The 18,694-nt window shown below is 52.8% G+C and overlaps 6 protein-coding genes across 6 annotated transcripts; 5 read left to right on the top strand and 1 right to left on the bottom strand.

The window, feature by feature from the left end:
- Positions 1–236: 236 nt before the first annotated feature.
- Positions 237–2,018, top strand: NCU04236 (hypothetical protein; the record flags this gene model as incomplete). The annotated part of the gene is made up of 2 exons (XM_011396337.1): positions 237–1,435; positions 1,481–2,018. 2 exons carry the CDS (start codon positions 237–239, stop codon positions 2,016–2,018), a joined length of 1,737 nt encoding a protein of 578 aa, XP_011394639.1.
- Positions 2,019–4,811: 2,793 nt separating this feature from the next.
- NCU04235 (hypothetical protein) lies at positions 4,812–5,425 on the top strand (the record flags this gene model as incomplete). Its single annotated transcript, XM_956133.1, has 2 exons — positions 4,812–4,964; positions 5,282–5,425. 2 exons carry the CDS (start codon positions 4,812–4,814, stop codon positions 5,423–5,425), a joined length of 297 nt encoding a protein of 98 aa, XP_961226.1.
- A 1,352-nt stretch (positions 5,426–6,777) lies between these two features.
- On the top strand, positions 6,778–8,921 carry NCU04234 (hypothetical protein; the record flags this gene model as incomplete). Its single annotated transcript, XM_956132.1, has 2 exons — positions 6,778–6,904; positions 7,015–8,921. The coding sequence occupies 2 exons, from the start codon at positions 6,778–6,780 to the stop codon at positions 8,919–8,921; spliced, it is 2,034 nt and encodes a 677-aa protein (XP_961225.1).
- A 1,735-nt stretch (positions 8,922–10,656) lies between these two features.
- Positions 10,657–12,630, top strand: NCU04233 (hypothetical protein; the record flags this gene model as incomplete). The annotated part of the gene is made up of 2 exons (XM_956131.3): positions 10,657–11,068; positions 11,123–12,630. 2 exons carry the CDS (start codon positions 10,657–10,659, stop codon positions 12,628–12,630), a joined length of 1,920 nt encoding a protein of 639 aa, XP_961224.3.
- Positions 12,631–13,297: 667 nt separating this feature from the next.
- Positions 13,298–15,963, top strand: NCU04232 (hypothetical protein). The gene is made up of 3 exons (XM_956130.2): positions 13,298–13,661; positions 14,115–14,336; positions 14,403–15,963. Exons 1-3 carry the CDS (start codon positions 13,579–13,581, stop codon positions 15,283–15,285), a joined length of 1,188 nt encoding a protein of 395 aa, XP_961223.1. The 5' UTR covers positions 13,298–13,578; the 3' UTR covers positions 15,286–15,963.
- A 115-nt stretch (positions 15,964–16,078) lies between these two features.
- NCU04231 (hypothetical protein) lies at positions 16,079–18,240 on the bottom strand (the record flags this gene model as incomplete). The annotated part of the gene is made up of 2 exons (XM_956129.2): positions 16,079–18,075; positions 18,144–18,240. The coding sequence occupies 2 exons, from the start codon at positions 18,238–18,240 to the stop codon at positions 16,079–16,081; spliced, it is 2,094 nt and encodes a 697-aa protein (XP_961222.2).
- Positions 18,241–18,694: the final 454 nt, after the last annotated feature.

The raw sequence follows: 18,694 nt of genomic DNA, 5'->3' as shown, positions 1-18,694 counted from the left end.
GACAGTTCGTCGCTTCTACATCAAGCACCACCCCGCTGCACATTGGCTTCGTGCTTGCAGACCAGTATCTGCGCCCTGCATCTTTCTGATCTCGGTCTGATCTTAACAGACGTTCGGGTATATCCCTTCCACACCATACATTCTAGCCTTGGCCGGCATGGCTGCTAACCATCTTGCGTACTTCATGTAGCCGTTCATCCGGATATCCGCTTGGGCTTGACCTAAGCTCCCTCAGCATGGCTCCGGGTCGCATCAAGCCACAGTCACCCCAGGAGGGCTCGGTGTGGTCTCAGCAACAACTGCCCACCCCTCCTCACAATCGCGGTGGACGACGCAACGTTCGCATGGAGACCTCATCCAGCGATACCCCCACGGCTGAGCAGTCTTCTCCTATGGCCGACAATGCTAGCCTAGAGGACGAGGAGCAGGATTTGAATCTTGACTGGGTGACCAGAGCGGCCAGGTATCTGGACCCCCGAACCGAAGAAGACCGCACAGATCGTATCGCCCTCGAGGCAGACCTTCGCCGTGGTGGCACCCGTTGCTACCACACAAGCAAATGCAACACCAATGCGCCACCCCGCAAGGCCGTTTCTCAGTTCTTTGGGCGCAACAAGAAGGCAACGAGACAAATGCCTGATCGTGTCTGGTGCAACCTGTGTCGCAAGCACTACCAGCGCGCTCGTTACCGTAATTTGGCCGAATACTCTCTTGACCAGTGCAATCTCATCATCGGCACAATCGTCCGTGCCCAGATTTGGTCCGATATTAGCCATTGGGAGAATCCGAACCTGAAGGGAGGAACTCTGAACGGATGGAAGCTTGTCCCCCGTAAGCGCGAGCAACAGCGCCAGGAAGAGGCCAGCAAGGCGCGTGAGAAGGCACGTCTTCAGAGAGACAAGAAGCGGTCGCGCGACGACTATGAAGACGAACTCGATGAACTCGATTTCCTCCCCACCTCTAGGGTCGCGCCTGCCCTGCTCAGACTCTGCGATCGTGTGTACTCTTCGGTCCAAATCATCGACATCATTGAGGAGCATTTCAAAGCCCCCCTTGAGGAGGCCCTCAACTCCGGCCACCCCTCACACGGTCTCCCCGACGTCGAGATTCTTCCCGAGTATGATGGTACTGACGAGACCCTCGAGAAGGAGCGCAAGGAGAAGGCGAATAAGAAGAAGGCCAACACAGGAAACGTGACCACCCCTGAGAAGCGTCGTAAGCAGGCCACCCCGGGCACCGACTCGGATGACTCGAGCTATCACTACTCGCATCAGCAACGTGCTGCTTACGGCTACGACGACAGGCAGTATGCCGGAGCTCACAACAACCTCCCTTCTCCCAGCCCCAGCAGATCTAACTGGCCGGCTCCTTACTCCCAGGGTCCCTCCTATTCCTACTCATCCGGTAGCGGCTACAACGACTATAACGACAGATCGTATGCTGAGCGCCAGACCAGTGTCTCCTCTCCCAGCTTTAACAGAACTGACTGGGCTCCCAGCTACCGTCAGGGCCCCTCCAGCTACTACCAGTCTGGTAATTCGGTCAATAGTGGGCTCCAAAACAACACATCCGCCACCTACGGCGGTACCACTCTTGCCCCTATCGGTTCCAGCCGCGGATATGTCAACCCAAGCTATACTGGTCTTACCGCCAGCTACAGCGCTCCTGGCGGCTTGGGTACCAGCGGCAGCGGCAGCATGTCTACCTCTGGATCTAGCATGAACCCCATGCTCCAAAATGACAACTCCTTCTACCAGCCAATTTCGCAGAGGAGAGAGACCATTGCTGCTTACCGCCCTCCCCAGCCTGCTTCGTACGAGCCCCGTCGTACTTTCTCCGAAGCAAACAACCAGTACGCCGGTGGTCCCTCTATCACCGCTTCACATGCCGCTTCCATTCTCACCAACTTCCAAGACAATACACGTCCCAAGTACGAAGGCGGAAGTGGAACGTCTGAGTCCATTCAGGGATCTGGATATGCAGACTATTCGTCGGGCAGTTATCCCAACCGTTACTAAGGGGTACGCGTCTTGAGACCATACAGCGACCACAGGAACAACAATAACAGTAACAGCAACAGCTTTTCAGAGTGGAAAAGAGCATGTGCAAGAGCATGGAAAGGCGTTTGATGTTTTCAATGCATAATTTTTTCTTTTATGCTCAGGCCTTTCATCATAATAAGCATTTCTCAGCAACCGGCATTTCTTTCAGACGGTATCATTTTCATTTTCATTTCTTTTTCTGTATTGCTCTTTATCTATTTCCCCACAGCTTTCATGAATGCTGTAAACGGCATTCAAATTACCCGGCTACGAACAATATCTGGAAATCGCTACAGTGGTTTCTTCCCACAGAAAAAAGTCTTTGACAGAGACGAAGCGGTTTGGTGGCAGTTTTCACAGAAGGGATGACCCAAATGGTCATCAATGGAAAGAAATGGTAAAATCCTGGATACCCATGTTCATTCAGGTTAAGAAGAAAGAGAGGGAATATTCGCAACGTTCACATAGCAATGAAGCGCAGTTAACGAAAGAGTCTGGTGAAACTGCTTCATCGATTGGAACGATGAAAAACGAGCGCAAGCACACGAAGCGCAGTGAAAGGGGTGGAGGAAGAAGAAGAAACCAGAAAACAAAAAACAATCACAAAAAAAAAGTATTCCACATTCACAGCTACCAGCTTGGGTGTGGACAGGACCGATTTTCATCTTTTGGAAGGGGGAATTACATAAAGGCTCACTCGCATGGAGGAGGAAGGGATGGATACAGGCATACCAAAGGGTCGCAGGAAAAAAAAGGCAAAGGGAATACAGCACGGGAACTTGGGACATCATCAGTTGATGCCGGTCATGAGGAAGCGATTTTTGCTTTTTGTCACTTTTCCGTTGCATCCGTTGCATTCTTCACAAGATAGGGTAATGACTTTTTTTTACGATACACTTTCTTCTTCTTTGTACTTTTGTATTTTGGCTTGAGGTTCCGTGAATCATCTTGAACGGTACATCACGAAGATGGATGTTGCCATTAAGTATGGTCTTCGGGTGCGACTTTGTATGGCTGCGCGATGATGGTTTTTTCTTTTTAGCCATAGATAGGTAGAGGAAGGATTCACACTTCCAAGGGATGATGCTCAAGAGCGAAAGCCAATAGGAATAGTTTAGCTAGAATGGGAAGGAAATGATAGGACCTAGTCAAAATCGAAGCAATTGCACTCGTCCATGTGACTGTTTCCATCACCGCTCCTCTGAAAATGATCACGATTTCCGATATCACGACTCGGGAAACCGCGATAGTGCCCATGTCCCTCTGCAACTCATCACTACAGTCGACACCTGGGAACCACAGGCTTCGATAGTAAGGCAGACATCTTGTATTTGGTGATACTGAAGCAGTGACAGCGCCTTCCTGGTGTTCCCACAGCAGCGGCAGGTGATACCCATTGGTCCGGCGGTCAACGAGTCTCGCTTTCCTCCAAAACCATCGCACTACACCTAGGAGGTACGTCTACCTTTGCAGACTATTCTTCTTCTTCCTCCGTTAAACCTTCAACAGACTTGAAGTAAAAGAGACGATAACCACTCAAGCATTGCGTCTTCCTTTTTCCCAGTCTGAAAGTTACGAGCAGACATGGCTGTTCATAAGTAAGTGTATCCTCGTCATTTTCCCCTTTTGGACACGAGCGCTTAATCGCGACTCAAGCACCCTGTAATTTACTACTCTTGCAGACAGACCCCCCCTCTCTCCCCGCTGGTCGCCGCAAGCCCACATGCCCACAACCTAGGCAGGTCCAAGGATGTTGCACCATGCTTTTACGGCACGTTCGGACGTACTCTCCAGCTGCAGCAACTGAGACGAAATAAAGAATGGGATGTACATGGCGTTCGGGAGAAAGAGACATCAGACCGGATGTATCCCATCCTTACTTTGACCTTGGGAGCTGCTCCACAAGAAATCAGACATCGGACCAGACGGAGAGCTCTCCGATGGCTGTGGGTGTCCCTCTTTTCTTTGCAACACGACACACACACAGTTGGGAAAACAATCGCTTTGTGCTCAACTTACCTACCCCTCCAAGCGAGGGCTATCCGCTTCATAGGGATTTGATCACTATGTCGTAACCTTCCAGTCGCGACCTCGAAGGTGGGTGGAACCGGGTGGGCAGGCCCGAAGACACTCGTTGCCCAGGCAGCTGTCAGGTAGGTACCTAAGGAACATTCACTGCACAGATGACAGGCTCCCTCAAGCCAGGCCAGATAACTAGCCGTGTTGCTTGCTTGCTTCATGTTTTCGGCAGACACTGACAGCAGGTATTATGACCAGGTAGCCAGACATGCAACTTTCTCTTCTGAGCATATGTACCTACCTTGACACGACCCGCCACCTTCTGCGCCATGTTCCACCGACCTGACAACGATGCTTTTGCTTCCCGCCATAATCATCAGACCAGACGACCAAGACAGTAACGGGAGTTGCATGATTCCCAATGCCGCTGTTGAGACCAGACCGGATGAGAACCCAAAGAAGAGGAAGGGCGCCGACTGTGGACTCAACTGCAGAATACATACGCTGATCTTGCTGGGGAGAAAGGACAGCACAGCATTCAGTCCGGATGGAAGCTTGAACTTCACCCAACGGCCAACACCGGGCTTGGGAGCGTGAGCCAGCTTGATGAGCAGTCAGCCGAGGTGCGAGGACACTCGCCCATGGAGAAACAGCCAATTAAACAACTAAGCGGCATCTAATGCCAACTCGTACCAAAGCCCGGGGGTAACTCTTCGAGGCCAAACCAAACCTCCAACGCAGCTTTTCACCATGATTCAGGCTTCCGTACAGCTGCCATCCAATGTACCAACAGCCAGTACACATAGGAACAAGTTTGCCATCCGACCCTCTTGGCTGAGCTGCTCAACATCAACGCTGGCCAGACATGCCAGGTGCGCGCACGGCGCCCCAGTGCCCACACGCGTATGTAATGTCTTGAGTCTGTGCAGCAAGCATGACACGGACATGTGTCAACTGATGTCGTAGACCAGACGTCGTCTGAGCTCATCGGACCCTCCCCCGCCAAACCGTACCCCTTCACGAGAGAGATCCAAACCCATCAGAGCTATCTCAGCTTCTACACATCTTGATGATGCGCGGTTGGCCGGGGGGGAAGTTGAGGTGAAAATGAAACGAAACAACGAAGCATGTCGACTTTAGTTTTGGGCGAGCGCTCTCCGGATGAGACAAAAGGTTTGCTTGTTTCAGTACCATGAATGGTCCCTAGTAGGTATCGGTAGTTGAAGCGTGTCTTTTGGCTCGTCCGTAGTGTGAAACTGTCGAGTGTTCTCGGTGTTGTCGAGTGCGAGAAGTTGAAGTGTCGTTATCTCGAAGCTTCTGATTGGCCTGAAGGGCTATGGGGCATTTTACAGTCTGACAGCTGAACGTGACACTGTCTGGCGTACACGGTGTAAATTTGAACGCTGTTACACTACTAACTAGTAATGTAACATACCCGCAAGCAACGACTGAGCGTAAGTTACAATTCCAACCAACCTCTTGCAAGATTGACTAGCAACGGTCCCGACCTGGGAAGGCGTTGCGAAAAGTCGGATGTGGCGCGGTTCGTTTCCTTCCGTTCGGAAAAGCTGCAAGCCATCTTTAGTTTCTTCAGAGAGGGATTTCACATGCCGTGTTGATTGCTTGGCAGGGGGGCGAGAGGGGTTCCGAGTTTCCGACGGTGATCCGCGTTTCAAGCACTCAGCCAGGAAGTTTTTGTTTCTTTCCCATGTTCTCCGTCTTCAAGGTTCAAGACACCATTGGTTTCGATTGCCGAAGACGCTAATTCACTTTGCGACGGACAGGGTCCTCCCCATACTACATACATAAATAGTTCAGACTCACAGTGTAGTAGTGTACAAGACCCACGACCAAAAAGAGCCGCAAGTTGTTGTCATCTGCCGAACGGGGTTGATAGACTGACTGACCGACCACTTGCCGCTACCTAGCTACTTTATCCCCCTTATCAACGTTTTTCACCTTGCTTCTTTCCATAGATGCGGTATCATCTGTTGATTCTTCAACCTTGTCCCCATGTAGCCCAGCGAAGACGGAGGTCACAAGGGACGACGAAACCTGGAACAGACAGACATGGGCATCAATAAGTTAGAAATGGAACAAATACTTACATACATACATATCTGTCCCATATATGTAGCCGCGCGGTGGGTGGGTGGGTGGACCCCCCCTTCCCCCCAAACTTGGACATATTCCCGCTAGCTTAGTCTGTAGCGTCCGTAGACCGAGGCAAGCTGAATGAATCTAAGAATTATTGAACACTAGTAGAGAAAGAACCCGAACGAAAAGCAAACAATGACAACCACGCATAGTTATGTATGTATGTATGTTAGCCTTTCCAACCAAAGGCGCCGATCACAGTATCGACCTCAATCCATTTTTCATGCGCTAGTCTAGTGTTCCGGGACCCGATACGAACGGGGATCCTCGACTCTCCCCCCCCCGCTTGGACCTAGGCTTGTTATGACATTGATAGGCGCCTTCTCTTAGAGAAAAAAAAAAATTCTCAAAGTCAATGATGAAGGATCGTCCTTCTCAATAAAACCACTCTTTTCCCCTCCTCCTCCCTCGAAGCTGTTTGATACTGCAGTGCTATCAACAGTCCCTCTCTTTCTTTCTTTCTTTCTTTCTCTCTCACTCATTCCACCACCGCTAGATTCTTTTCGTTGTCTGTGTGTTGTTCAGTCCCTGGTTGGTTGGTAAACAACTGAACCAAACCATGAGACTCACCCCCCTCGTCACCCTCTTGGGGGTCTTTTTGGCTTGGGCGACCTACAAGATCTATGCTGGCTTTAGGAGCAATATTGCCAAAGCAAGGAAAACAGGGTATCCTGTTTTGATTACCCGTAAGTTTTCCTTCCTTCGGTTCCCTATATATATATTTATATATGTAATGATTCTGAAGAAGCATATACTCCAAGGACCATGGTGATTTGACTAATAATGATGATGACAGCAATCTACCCCCTCTCCCCCCTCTGGCTCACAACCCGGCACTTCCTCCTTCCCATCCTCACTCGCCTGCTCCCTGAGCGGCTCTACGCCTCGTATGTCTTCGTCATGACGCCCGACTGGGAATACCACCCCTCCCCACGCTCGCATTTCACTCGTCTGGGAAGCGACACGTTTGTCGTGGCCAGCTGGAACGGGCTGGCGTGCTACACCTCGGATGCGGCCGTCATATCCCAGGTGATGAGCAGACGGGAGGCGTTCCCCAAGGATACGAGGCAGTATGGGATTTTGGAGATTTTTGGGTCCAATGTGGTGACGACGGAGGGACAGGTGTGGAGGATGCATAGGAAGGTGACGAGCGCGAGCTTTAATGAGCGGAATGCGGGCCATACGTTCCGGGAGGCGGTGAGGCAGACAAGGGGGATGGTTGGGGGGTGGTTTTCTTCTTCTTCTTCTTCTTCTTCTTCTTCTTCTTCTTCTGGTTCGCAAGAAGAGGGCACAGGGCGGCGAGAAGGGGATGTGGAGGACATGACGGGCATTATCACGACTCTGGAGCACGATACCATGCGCTGGGCGCTAAACATTATCGGGTACGTCGGCTTTGGGTTGAAGCTGCTTTGGCCGCACGAGTCCATGCCTAAGGATATGGATCCGAAACTGGCCAAGTACGGGAGTCTACAGCCGCCCTACGGGTATTCCATGACGTTTGCGGATTCGTTGGCGACGGTTTTGGAGAGGATTGTGATCTTGTTGCTGATCCCTTCGGCGGTCCTCAAGCGGATTCCCGAACGGTGGGGATCGTGGGGATCAAAGTTGCATGAGGCGTGGGAGGCGAAGGTGAACTATTCCAAGTACATGAACGCGTTTCTGGCGGAGAAGGTGCAGGATATTCGGGCGGGAGTGCAGGAGAGGGAGGGGATGAATATCATGGGTCAGCTGGTCAGGAGCAAGTATGACCCGTCTTCCTCGGAGAAGAACGACGGCGCGACAATGAAGCTGGAGGACAGCGAGATCATGGGTAATGCTTTCATCATGACCCTTGCTGGACACGAAACAACCGCCAATGTCATACACTTTGCCATCGTTGAGCTGGCTATGCACCCCGAAGTGCAGCGGCGGGTGCAGCGAGACATCGACGCCATTTTCGGTCGGGATTCCGACCCGGAGACATGGGACTACGAGAAGAGCATCAACGCCTTGCTTGCCAGCTACATCGGTGCTGTGATCAACGAAACCCTGCGCCTGATTCCGCCCGTGGTGGTGACGCCCAAGCGAGTCGCGGATACCGATCAATGGGTGCAAGACGGAGGACAAAGGCATCCGATGCCGGCTATGATGCCTGTCATGCCTGTTATATCGGCTGTACAAAGGAGTAGGCGCTATTGGCCTGCTCTTCATGACAAGACGACCAAGAAAGGAGACACGGATGATCTGGATGAGTGGCATCCCGATAGGTGGTACTTGCCTTCCATGTCTCAGGGGCAACCATCATCCGACGACGAAAAGGGGGAGGGAAAACAACAGCAGGAAGAGAATTACGGCGGATACCAAGGCACCGACACCTCGCCCACGCTTTTCCGGCCTGTGAGAGGATCCTTCATTCCCTTCTCTGATGGCGCGCGTTCCTGTCTGGGAAGGAGGATTGCCATGGTGGAGATGGTCGCTGCCATTGCGGTGCTGTTTCAAAAGTACTCGGTTGAGCTGGCGGTGGATGCGAGTGATGAAGAGGTGCAGATGATGGTACCAGAGCAGAGGAGGCACGTGTATGCGAAGGCGCAGGAGAAGGCGAAGGAGACGGTTCAGCAGGCGCAATCGGTGGTGACGCTCAAATTGACCGGGGGGAGGCATGTCCCAGTGAGGTTTGTGAGGAGGGGGAAGGAGAGGTTTATGGGAAATGAGGCGTCATGTTAGAGTATGGGTAATGATGGAGGAAAATGTAATGTGTGATAAAGAGAAAAGAGGGTTAACGATTGAGGAATAATCTATGAGAACGAACCTAGACAGCGAACAACACAAAATTGATATTCGAACTATATCTCACTTTTTGAATCATCTGAAATACAAAATATCGCATATATAGAGGAAGAAAATGGCTAGAGTCTGAAGGTGCGTTCTCAGGAATGCCGATCTCTAGTCGTGTTGTGTGTGGAAGGGGAAGGAAAGGTTCGTGGATGGGATATTTTAGGGGAAGTGCCTGATGCCGTCACCTTTCTCATGTGCTTCGCCATCAATCCGAACCTGTACATTGAGACTAAAGTACCCAAGTGAGAGTGATGGCCAATGTCTTGGAGCTATTATTAACTGGATAGACATATATGCTTGCAGATTCTGGCTTAGAAAGCGCCGCGTTCCGTGCTGCCCGGCGCCCAAAGAGGAGATTGACGATAGCGAACGTTGCGAGCTTCCGCGGTATTTCCCTGAGACGAGGTCAATGCAGCAAAATGCACCTTTAGGCCTTGAGCTGCATCGAAAGGCTCGGTTTGAACCGCATGCCTCCCTTCATTTCCCCCCCCCCCCCCCCCTGGCCGCTGGCTTCTCAGTTTGATACTTAGTTGATAAACCCTCACCCTGGATGATCATGGTTCAAGTGGGATTGGATACACCAGCACACCACAAATACATCACTCAACTACATCTCCTCTAGGAGCCCATCAGGGCAGCATTACCCAGCTATCCCACGATCCTGTGGGCTATCATTGTGTTTTGGCTTCGATTTCTGCCCGGAACACTAGAAGCAACCTCGTCGTCTACCTCTCGACCCTTTTGTCTCAACCAGGTTCCAGCAGCTGTCAACTCGACGGGCCGTCTCAGCCTCCACCGCTGTTAGCCCCGAGTGATTGCTCCTTGGCCTTGGTGTAAGTGAATGGTCTTTGTGCGGGTGGCCCCACGCATACCCGGACCGGTTCGATGAATTAGGCAGACAACAGGTGTTACTTCCAGCATTCTACTTCATCTCTCAAGCCATCCGTCACAGACCTCGAAGATGGCACCGCCAAGCAAGAAAGGCAAAATGGGACCGCCACCCACTACATTCAAAGTGTCAAATGTGTCCAATGCGTCCAGTGTGTCCACTGCGCCGACGCCGTCCAGCACCTTGTATCGCAACGGACGTCAGCGTGGTACTTTGGGGGCCGAAGCAGTGCTGCGGTCGAGACTTGAGCATCGTTCCAGGGCTCCTTCCCAGTCCAGCACGTCCAGTTTTGGTGTTTCTGGGATTCATACTCCAGCAGAGTCAGTCGCAACACTGAGATTTTCGGCCTCGGAAACTCTCGGCTCGCGAGAAGTGACTGGTTCCACAATCTGCTTGAATCCATCACAAGAGTGGAAGGGGTCTCATGGTGACAGGCATGAGGCTGCCAGTAGAACGACCTCTGTTTCCTCCGTTGGCACCTCGAGTTGCACCCACACAAGGCTTCTCCAGCAGTTGCGAGACCTCTCGGAAGATAATGAACGGTTGCGCAATGCAAACAACATTCTCCAACGCGAGGCCGGCAGGGCAGCTTCGACAGACGAAGACGACGAAGGCAGGCTCAGACATCTCACGAGGGAGGAGCGCACAGCAACTGCCAATGCGCGACGCAGATCCACGGCAGGGCTGTTCAAGTCCGTATGTTCCATCGACTTGTTATTCCTCATCGACACGACAATGTCCATGGGTCCATACATTGGGAGTGCAAAGTCTCAAGTCAGGAGCATTCTAGACGACATGAATCGCGTCTTTCTCAAACAAGCCGAAGTTAGGGTTGCGGTGGTGGGTTACAAAGACCACTCTGACAACCCAAGTATTCAATTCCTGGACTTTACAAAGTCTACCGATCAAGTGCGATCCTTTCTCGACAAGCTAGCTGCTACCGGCGGACATGATCCGCCTGAAGATGTTCTTGGGGGGCTTCAGCAGGCGCTTGGCGCAACCTGGAAACAACACACACGAGTCGTCCTTCACATCGCCGATGCCCCGCCTCACGGCCGTACACTCCATGACGCCGCCGACGAGTATGACGACTATCCCAACCCGGGCAGCGAGCCTCACGGATTGACCTATCAGCCGATACTCAAGCGTATGCTTGATACAAGAATCAACTACGTTCTTCTTCGCATCAGAAAATCCACAGATCGCATGGCCTTGCTATTTTTGAAAGAATACGCCAGGGCCGGGAGCGACTGTAAGCTAAGTGAGAAGAACAGATACTATAGGGAAGCTAGTGGTACCAAGAACAACGATAGCACGCCGAACGGCGGCTTAGTGTTCTGGGAGGCTGAGTTAGGTCTCACATTCGCCGCACTACAGCGTCTCGTCGTCGAGGCCGTCACTACTTCGGTGATGAGTAGTACTATAAGATCTTTGACTGCGTCTGGAAGCATCGAAAGGGCGCGGGGCGGAACTAGTAGTCAGAGAGTGGACTACTCTAGACTTGGATCCATTCAGGAGAATGAAGAGCTTCCCGTACGCCGGCCTGACGTTAGGCTGGAAAAAAGCAGCCCGCAATGGGGTAAGCTGGAGTGGTTTGACGAGCGTCTCGTGGTGGAGGGCTTTTCGATCGATGCCACTGTCACTGTTGGCTTGGACGACGGCTTCGCCCTCGGCACTAGCATGCTCGACCGCATGATGGAATCCGATACGAACATGCCAGTCAGCGTTTTTGGGCTCAATCTTTGCAAACGAAGAACTCCTTTTGCTAAAGGAGCCTTGCGGTTGGCCTCATTTGCCTGCACCGAGTGTTCGAGAAGCCGGCACGTGGTGAAGGAGTTCAAGACTGATGGTGACGATGAGGACGATGGTTCAGGCAACCGCAGCCTCGCCCATCTCGTTGATGACATGCGCTCGCAAGCCCTTTGTAAGGCCTTTGCACTCGAATTCAACTCCCTCTTGGCTGACTGTCCCGAACACAATATCGACTTTGTCGTCACGTCCTGCTTCAAGTGCAATGACAGGCGTGGGAGTCAAGGCAAGTGCATGTCCATCGAGCCTTTCCTTGCCGGAAAGTTTGTCAAGTACAACGGCAACGCGGGATACGCCAACAAAGAGGCCAATCTCACCCACGACCCTTCCAACCAGGCTGCTCAGGCGTTTTCACACTTTACGTTCGAGCGCTCGCGCGGCCGGTTCCTGGTGTGCGACCTGCAGGGCGTGGGCAAGACCATGACGGACCCGGCTATCCACACACTCGACCCGTACCGGTTCTCACTGTCACAGACCAATCTCGGTGCTGAAGGGTTCATGTTCTTTTTCGCTTATCACGAGTGCAACCACCTTTGCCGCCGGCTCCAGCTGAGGAGCAGCGCAACGATGTTCATGGGTGATGGCAAGAAGATGCAGTTTAGGGATTTTTGGCCTAGCCAGCGCTTGGGAAACCGTCTTTACGGTGGCGAGGCGGTGATCTGCTGCTCGAACAAGCTGTGTGGGAGGATGTTGAACCGGTCCCAGGCGGCGACCTCGAAACATTCAAGTTTTCCTGGGTACCGTTGGTGCGACGAGTGTTTGCCGCAGCTGGACGAATTCAAAGTGATTCGGTTGTGTTGGCCTGTAGGTGAGCAGGGCCATCGGTTTGAGGTTTCGGGATTCTTTTACGAGTCGCAAGGCAAAAGGATACCTCTGAGGTGTCCCAAGCATGACAAGTAGGATGCTCTGGCCGAGCTTGTTTTCTGTTTTCAGTCCAGAGCCTGTAGACTTGGCGAACTGTTATTGACGTAGAAGGATATTAGATGTCAAGCTGACGGATCAGAGATAAGGGAAGACGTTATAGTATAATGAGTAATATGTACTTCATGGCGTCTTTGTAGTGTCAACAAAGTGTTTATATGGTGCAAGATGATGTCTTTTTTCCCAACCCAATGTCGAGTAACGAACACAATCAATTATTCAGGGTTATGTGCGGAGGGTTATGCATGAAGCACATGAGTATCCAGGATCACCAGCAGTGGCCCAACAGAAAGCTGAAGTTCCCCGCTCTCCACTCTTTCCCGCCCGCCCGTTGGCCCACTCGTCATCTTGGCATCTCGTTGGTGGTGAGCAGTGTAGTGTACATATCGGACTGATAATTGGAGTTGATGAAACGCGGGCGCAAAGAGTGATGAGTCGCAGTATCACGCATAAATTGAGCCGATCACCAGAAACACGTTGTACCATGTTTCAGTTCCGTCCAATTCGTGTCCAGCCGGCGTGATACTACCTAGATAGAAGCACGCAGTAGTTCTAGGGTACAATACACTACACTAGGTAGTGGTACATAACGTCCGTGCTTTCCCTCAGGTTGGCTTAGCTCCAGTTCACAGGGGATCCATCCAACACACGTCACTACAACCGACGGGGACCTCCACTGCCAGCTCTGCTCACCACCACCACCCACCCACAGCTTCACCGTCCACTGCCTCAAGCCCAGGTATCTCTCCCAAAACAACACCACCACCACTGTACGCAAACATATCCACTATCGCATATTCTATACGACAAGCGCATTATCATTACCAATACACGCGCAATTGAATCAATCAGGGTGACTATTCTGATATCAAACACCATTGACCAACTATCACATTGCGACTCGGAGTCTCCCCACAGACAGCAAACATGTCGGGCACCACCAACAGCTGGCTCGCGAGGCAGCGCAAGTCGGACCTAGTTGAATTGGCGAGGGAAATCGGTATAACTAGGTAGGTAAATCCACTTGTTTTGTTTCTTATTCGTTCCTGCCATAGCTCGTGTCCTGGCGATGACCGGTCATGACAATGCTCTTGTTTTGTTTACTTTCTGGTATTCGCTTTGCGCCTCGCGCGCGCGCGCTCACCACTCCGCGCAAGGCTGAGCTCTCCTTCCTATGCTATCCCATCGAGCGCATGTTCAGTCTAGTCTAGTCTAGTCTAGTCTCAAGCGAGCAGACAATGTCTTGGTAATGGCGTCAGCACCAAAAGACATTCGATGACGCCCTGCCTTGCCGGACCTGCTGTGTACCTCCCCAGGAACAGACAAGGACCGGAAGCTCCCCCGCGCCTGCGTGCCGCATCCCGCCTCGCGTACCTGGCTCCTTTGTTGACATTCATCCCGTTTGGGATTCCCCAATTGCTGAACAATGCCTTTCATCGGAGCTGTACTAACACAACACCCAGCCTTGATGGTCTGAAGAAGAGTGATATCGAACAACAGCTCGACAACTTCCTCTCCCAGAACGCAAACCGTTTCTCCTCTGACTCGCGCTTCACTTCCTACTTCAACAGCCGCGCTCGCCAGTCGCCCATCAAGCGCGAAAGCGATGTGACCCCCAACCGAGCTCCCAGGCGGAGGGCCACCAACAAGGTCGAGGTCGAGATTCCTGCTGCCACCATTGAAGAGTGAGTCTCCAGTTTCTGTGACGAGAAAAGCCACAACAGAAAGCAACTAACAAACATTGCTCCCAGGTCCGACTCCATCCCATCCACCACATCCCCATCCCCCGAGCCCGATTCCAAGCAAGCTCCGGCGCCCTCAGAAGTCCTTCACGCCGCCGCTCAAGTGACTCAGGACGCCATTGTCTCCACCGCCCAATCTGCCGTTCAAAACGTCCAAAACCCCGGGCACGCCCTCTCCCAGCTCAACAACACTTTCTCGTCCTCCACCTTGCGCCTGCCCGCCTCCCAGGCCGAGCTGGCACAAGTTGTCGAGTCCGGCACCCTCGCCGTGCGCAACCGCGTCTCGGACCTCTACCGACGTTCGGGCATCCACGAAAAGGCCGAGACCGTCCGCGAGAGCCTGTCCACCGTCAACAGCGTCGCCGTCACCGTCGCCGCCTTCGAGCTCTACTTCCTCCGCAAGGAGGTCATCCCCGACCGCTACGCCTTCACCATCCCCGCCGTCAAGCTTCTGGGCGGCATGCTCGGCTGGGATGAGTACCCCGTCTACGTTCCCGACATGTTTGCTTTGGTGACGGCCGGCTTCTGGATCCCTGCTTTGGTGTGGACTACCACCAGCTTGATCCTCCCTTCGCTGTTTGGTTACTTCTTCAACTTGTCGGTGGCGCACTCGAATCCCTTCTCCACCAACTCGGGCCCGACGACCAGGAGACAAAGCAGGGAGTTGAGCAAGCGGGAGCCCGAGTATGCGGTTGATCCGGTTACGTTTTCGATTGCCAAGGCGTTGATCACGTATGTGGTCTACGCCCAGGGTGTGACGCTCGGTGGCTGGTTGGATCCTGATGCTGTCTTCAGGATTAATGGCGCTCTCTACAGTGGGTGGAAGGGCGTGCTGGTTGGTGCGGCGGTGACGGGTGTTTCTGGCCTTTATGATGCTGTGCTGCGGAAGTAAGGAGGTTTGATGGTATGGTCGGAAAATGTGGGAAGTGGCAGCAAGTGCCGACGAGGGACGGGAAGTACGGAGAAAGGGGGGGAATCAAATGATGAGGTATGGGCTGGGCTTGAAGAAGAAGCCAACGGACGGACGCTTTGGGGTGGATGTCAAGACGCAATCCGAAACGTGACTGATTGGTACATGGACGGAATTCTGGGGAACGAACGAACGGTACATAACGCAGCAATACAAACACAGCAGGAAAAGAAACGAAACGGACGGTTGGTTGGTTGGTTGGTTGGTTGGTTGGTACAAAGGTTTTGTATAGGGATTTGTCTGAATAGGTAGCGGCGTGTATGGTGGCTTCTTCAGCTTGTTGGTCAATCTTTTTGATACTTGACGTACTAGTCTGCCTTATTTTCTTTGGCTCGATTGATATGAATTTGTTTCTTGTTCAGTTCAACTGCGAGCCATGCTCGCCTTATATTATCTGTGTTTTCGGGCTTACACTTGGTCTAATTGGTGATCTTGTTGGAGTGAGGAACCCAAACAGTCACCTGGTCTAGAGACTGATGTCTTTTGGGACTTGATAGGCGTTTTCATGTGGGTGTAAATATCTTGATATTATCCTTAAGCTAATGTGTTTGGAGATACCTTGATATTGCTCAGCACAATATTGATGTCTATCCAGCCGGCATATTAACTTATCATGCATTGAATTTCGATGTCTTCTGATGTTTCATCTATGGTTATATGTAGAGAACCCCCAAAATCTCTTCACGAGCAAGTACGATAAGAAACCAAACAACCCTTAAAGCTTCGAAACCCCCGGTACACTCCCACCCTCAACAACCCCCTTCGGCCCTCCCTCCCCATAAACAATCGCCAAATCCAACTCCAGTCCATCATCTCCCTCCACCTTCACGTCCTCCTCCTCTCCATCACCACCACCACTAGGCCCAAACCCATGTTTAGCCATCCACCTCCTCTTCATCCTCTCCACCTCCCTCCCCGGCCTCACCCTCGCATCAACCACCCACAAAACCGCAATCACCACCTCCGCCAACCTATGCGTCAGCCCTCTCGCCCCCGACACCAACTCTTCTTTCTTTCCCTTTTCTATCCTCCTCTTCAACCCATCCCAGCACTTTCTAATCCTCTCTCCCTCTGCTTTTTGTTCTTTCCCTTCCTCTTTCTCTTTTTGGTCCGTTCCTTCCAGCGAAGCCGCCAATCCCGTCTCAACCAACCAACCCAGAGCCTCCACAGCAGGCTGTTTGAGCGCCCGGAGAGTATCGGAAGCCAAGACGTCCGTCGTGCCTTCCCAGATGGCGCCGACGCAGGCGTCCCGGAAGAGACGGGAGAGGTTGAGGTGTTCGGAGTCGGAGTTGAGGAGGTAGCCTACCCCGCCGAGGGACTCCATGCAGCTGAAGGAGAGGGGGATGGTGGTGTGGCAGACGAAGGACTTGTGGAGGGAGGAGAGGGTGCGGAGGAGGGGGGGGACAAGGTTGGGGTCGGTGGTGGGGGGTGTTAGGGGGTGGAGGGGGGGAGGGGGGGATATAGGAGAGGAAAGGGAAGGGGAGGAAACAGAAGGGGAGGACATGGAAGGGGAGGACATGGAAGGGGAGGAAAGGTGTTCGTCCAATCCCAAGATATACAACGTATAAAAAGTAAGTAACATCAGCCCGTGATATTCAGCCGTCAAGTCCGCCAACGTGCGCATATGCAATGGGTGTTTGTAGAGAGGTAATCGACGGCCCTTTCCAACGCCAGCAGCTTCGCGGACGAGCGCATACGCTTTGGCGACACCTATGCCGCGCCCTAGATATCCCATTGACGAAACGGTCGTGTGTGCCCGCGTGATGTTCAGAATCGTCGAAATCTCCTTGATGCCTTCCCCTTCTTTGCCAATTAACCACCCGCGCATGTCCTTCAGCTCTAGTTCGGCCGTCGGCAAACTAACTGTACCGAACTTGCTCTTGAGGCGGGAGATGGTCACGCCGTTGAGTTCCGTTCCACCTGTGGCACCGGGTCCGGTGCATGTGGGCGAAACAAGCTCGGGGTTCCATCGTCGCATGGGAGCGAAGAAGGCTGAGACGCCCATGCCTGGACGCGTCTTGGCGAGGAGAATGGTCATTTGGCTGTCGGTCGCGGACGAGAACCACTTGAAGCCTGAGATAGACCAAGGACCCAGGGGCATGTTTTCTTCTTTGCAGGCTAATGGGACTGGTTGCTGCCGCCCAGCGGGAAAAGGGGAATAAGTAGCGACGGTTTCGGTCTGGGACACGTCCGACCCGCCGGTGCGTTCCGTCATCCATTGGCCTGAAGTCCAGGTGTAGGCCGGGTCGCGCGAAGTGAGGTGGTCGTAGGCGTTTTGGAAGACGCTCCTTTCGGTTTCAGATAGGTTCGCCGCCAGTGGGGGAGTGGTCAGGTGGCGCTGCAGCAAACGGGCGGCGCCGTCCTGCATCGCGGCCGGACACATGGTGTTGGCGCACGAGGCTTCCCAGAGGTGGCAGCGGATGAACTGGATCAGCCGCGAGTAGGGGCCGTTAGGAGACGGCGAGCTGGTACTGTCGTAGTTGATGGCCACGACGCCGTTGGCGAAGCCGAACTCTTGTAGCTTGCGCCAGCCTTCGGTCACGATGAGTTCCTGTTTGGGGCGGCCGAAGGCGTCGCGCCCTGAGCCGCGGAGGTAAGGAGTGTTGCGCTCGGCGTCGGTGATCCAGTCGAAGATTTGCTGGGAGAGGACGGCGTCGCCTAGGCGGGAGATCTCGGGGGTGACTTTCTCGAGAAGGGAAGGGGGGAGATAGACTGCGATGGATGTTAGGTGGTGGTCTGTCTGGTTTGCGGAATCAGGGGGTTTGGGGGGGTGAACGTACGTTTGGCTATTCTCTGGAGACTGACATCTTCGTGAAACTGGTTCTTGATGATGGGCTGTTGTTGGATGAAGCCCGTGTTTGCACTTGATGGTTCCATGTTGGCAGTGGTGACTGAGTGAACTTGTGAAGCTTGTTCAACTCCAAGATGAATTCATGAGAACGCCATGATGGTTGACCGAGCTAGATGCCAGCTCAGGCCGACATGATTCAATAGACACCTGAGTGGCTTGCCCATATGCATCGTTTGGTGTCTTAAACTAGTGAAAGAAGCCGAGGTTCGTGGGTCTAGTGAACAATGAACGTCGAACGTGTTCCCCTTTGGTGATGGTCTTCGTACAACCCTGGTCCCTCCCTCCTCCAATGAAAACCTGGGGAAGCGAAGAGACAACGCGGGGTGCCGAACCTGGGGATTTGGGGAAGTTGCCAAATTTGACTTTCATGTGGTTGACGATCGTCTTTTCTATGACGCTTTCAGGAAACTTGGAAGGTCCTCATTGAAAATCCGAAGATTCCGAAAACCGAAAGACAACAGATTTCACATCAGGAGCCGA

Source organism: Neurospora crassa, linkage group V (assembly GCF_000182925.2).
Source record: "Neurospora crassa OR74A linkage group V, whole genome shotgun sequence".
In the NCBI taxonomy this organism is placed as follows: domain Eukaryota; kingdom Fungi; phylum Ascomycota; class Sordariomycetes; order Sordariales; family Sordariaceae; genus Neurospora; species Neurospora crassa.
The sequence above is the reverse complement of the archived record's forward strand: the minus strand, read 5'-3'. Positions and strand labels throughout refer to the sequence as shown.

Coding starts and splice junctions, on each gene's coding strand:
- NCU04232 (XM_956130.2), top strand. CDS start 13,579: ATGTCGGGCACCACCAACAGCTGGCTCGCGAGGCAGCGCAAGTCGGAC. Junction 13,662..14,114: donor AGGGAAATCGGTATAACTAG/GTAGGTAAATCC, acceptor CACAACACCCAG/CCTTGATGGTCTGAAGAAGA. Junction 14,337..14,402: donor CCTGCTGCCACCATTGAAGA/GTGAGTCTCCAG, acceptor CATTGCTCCCAG/GTCCGACTCCATCCCATCCA.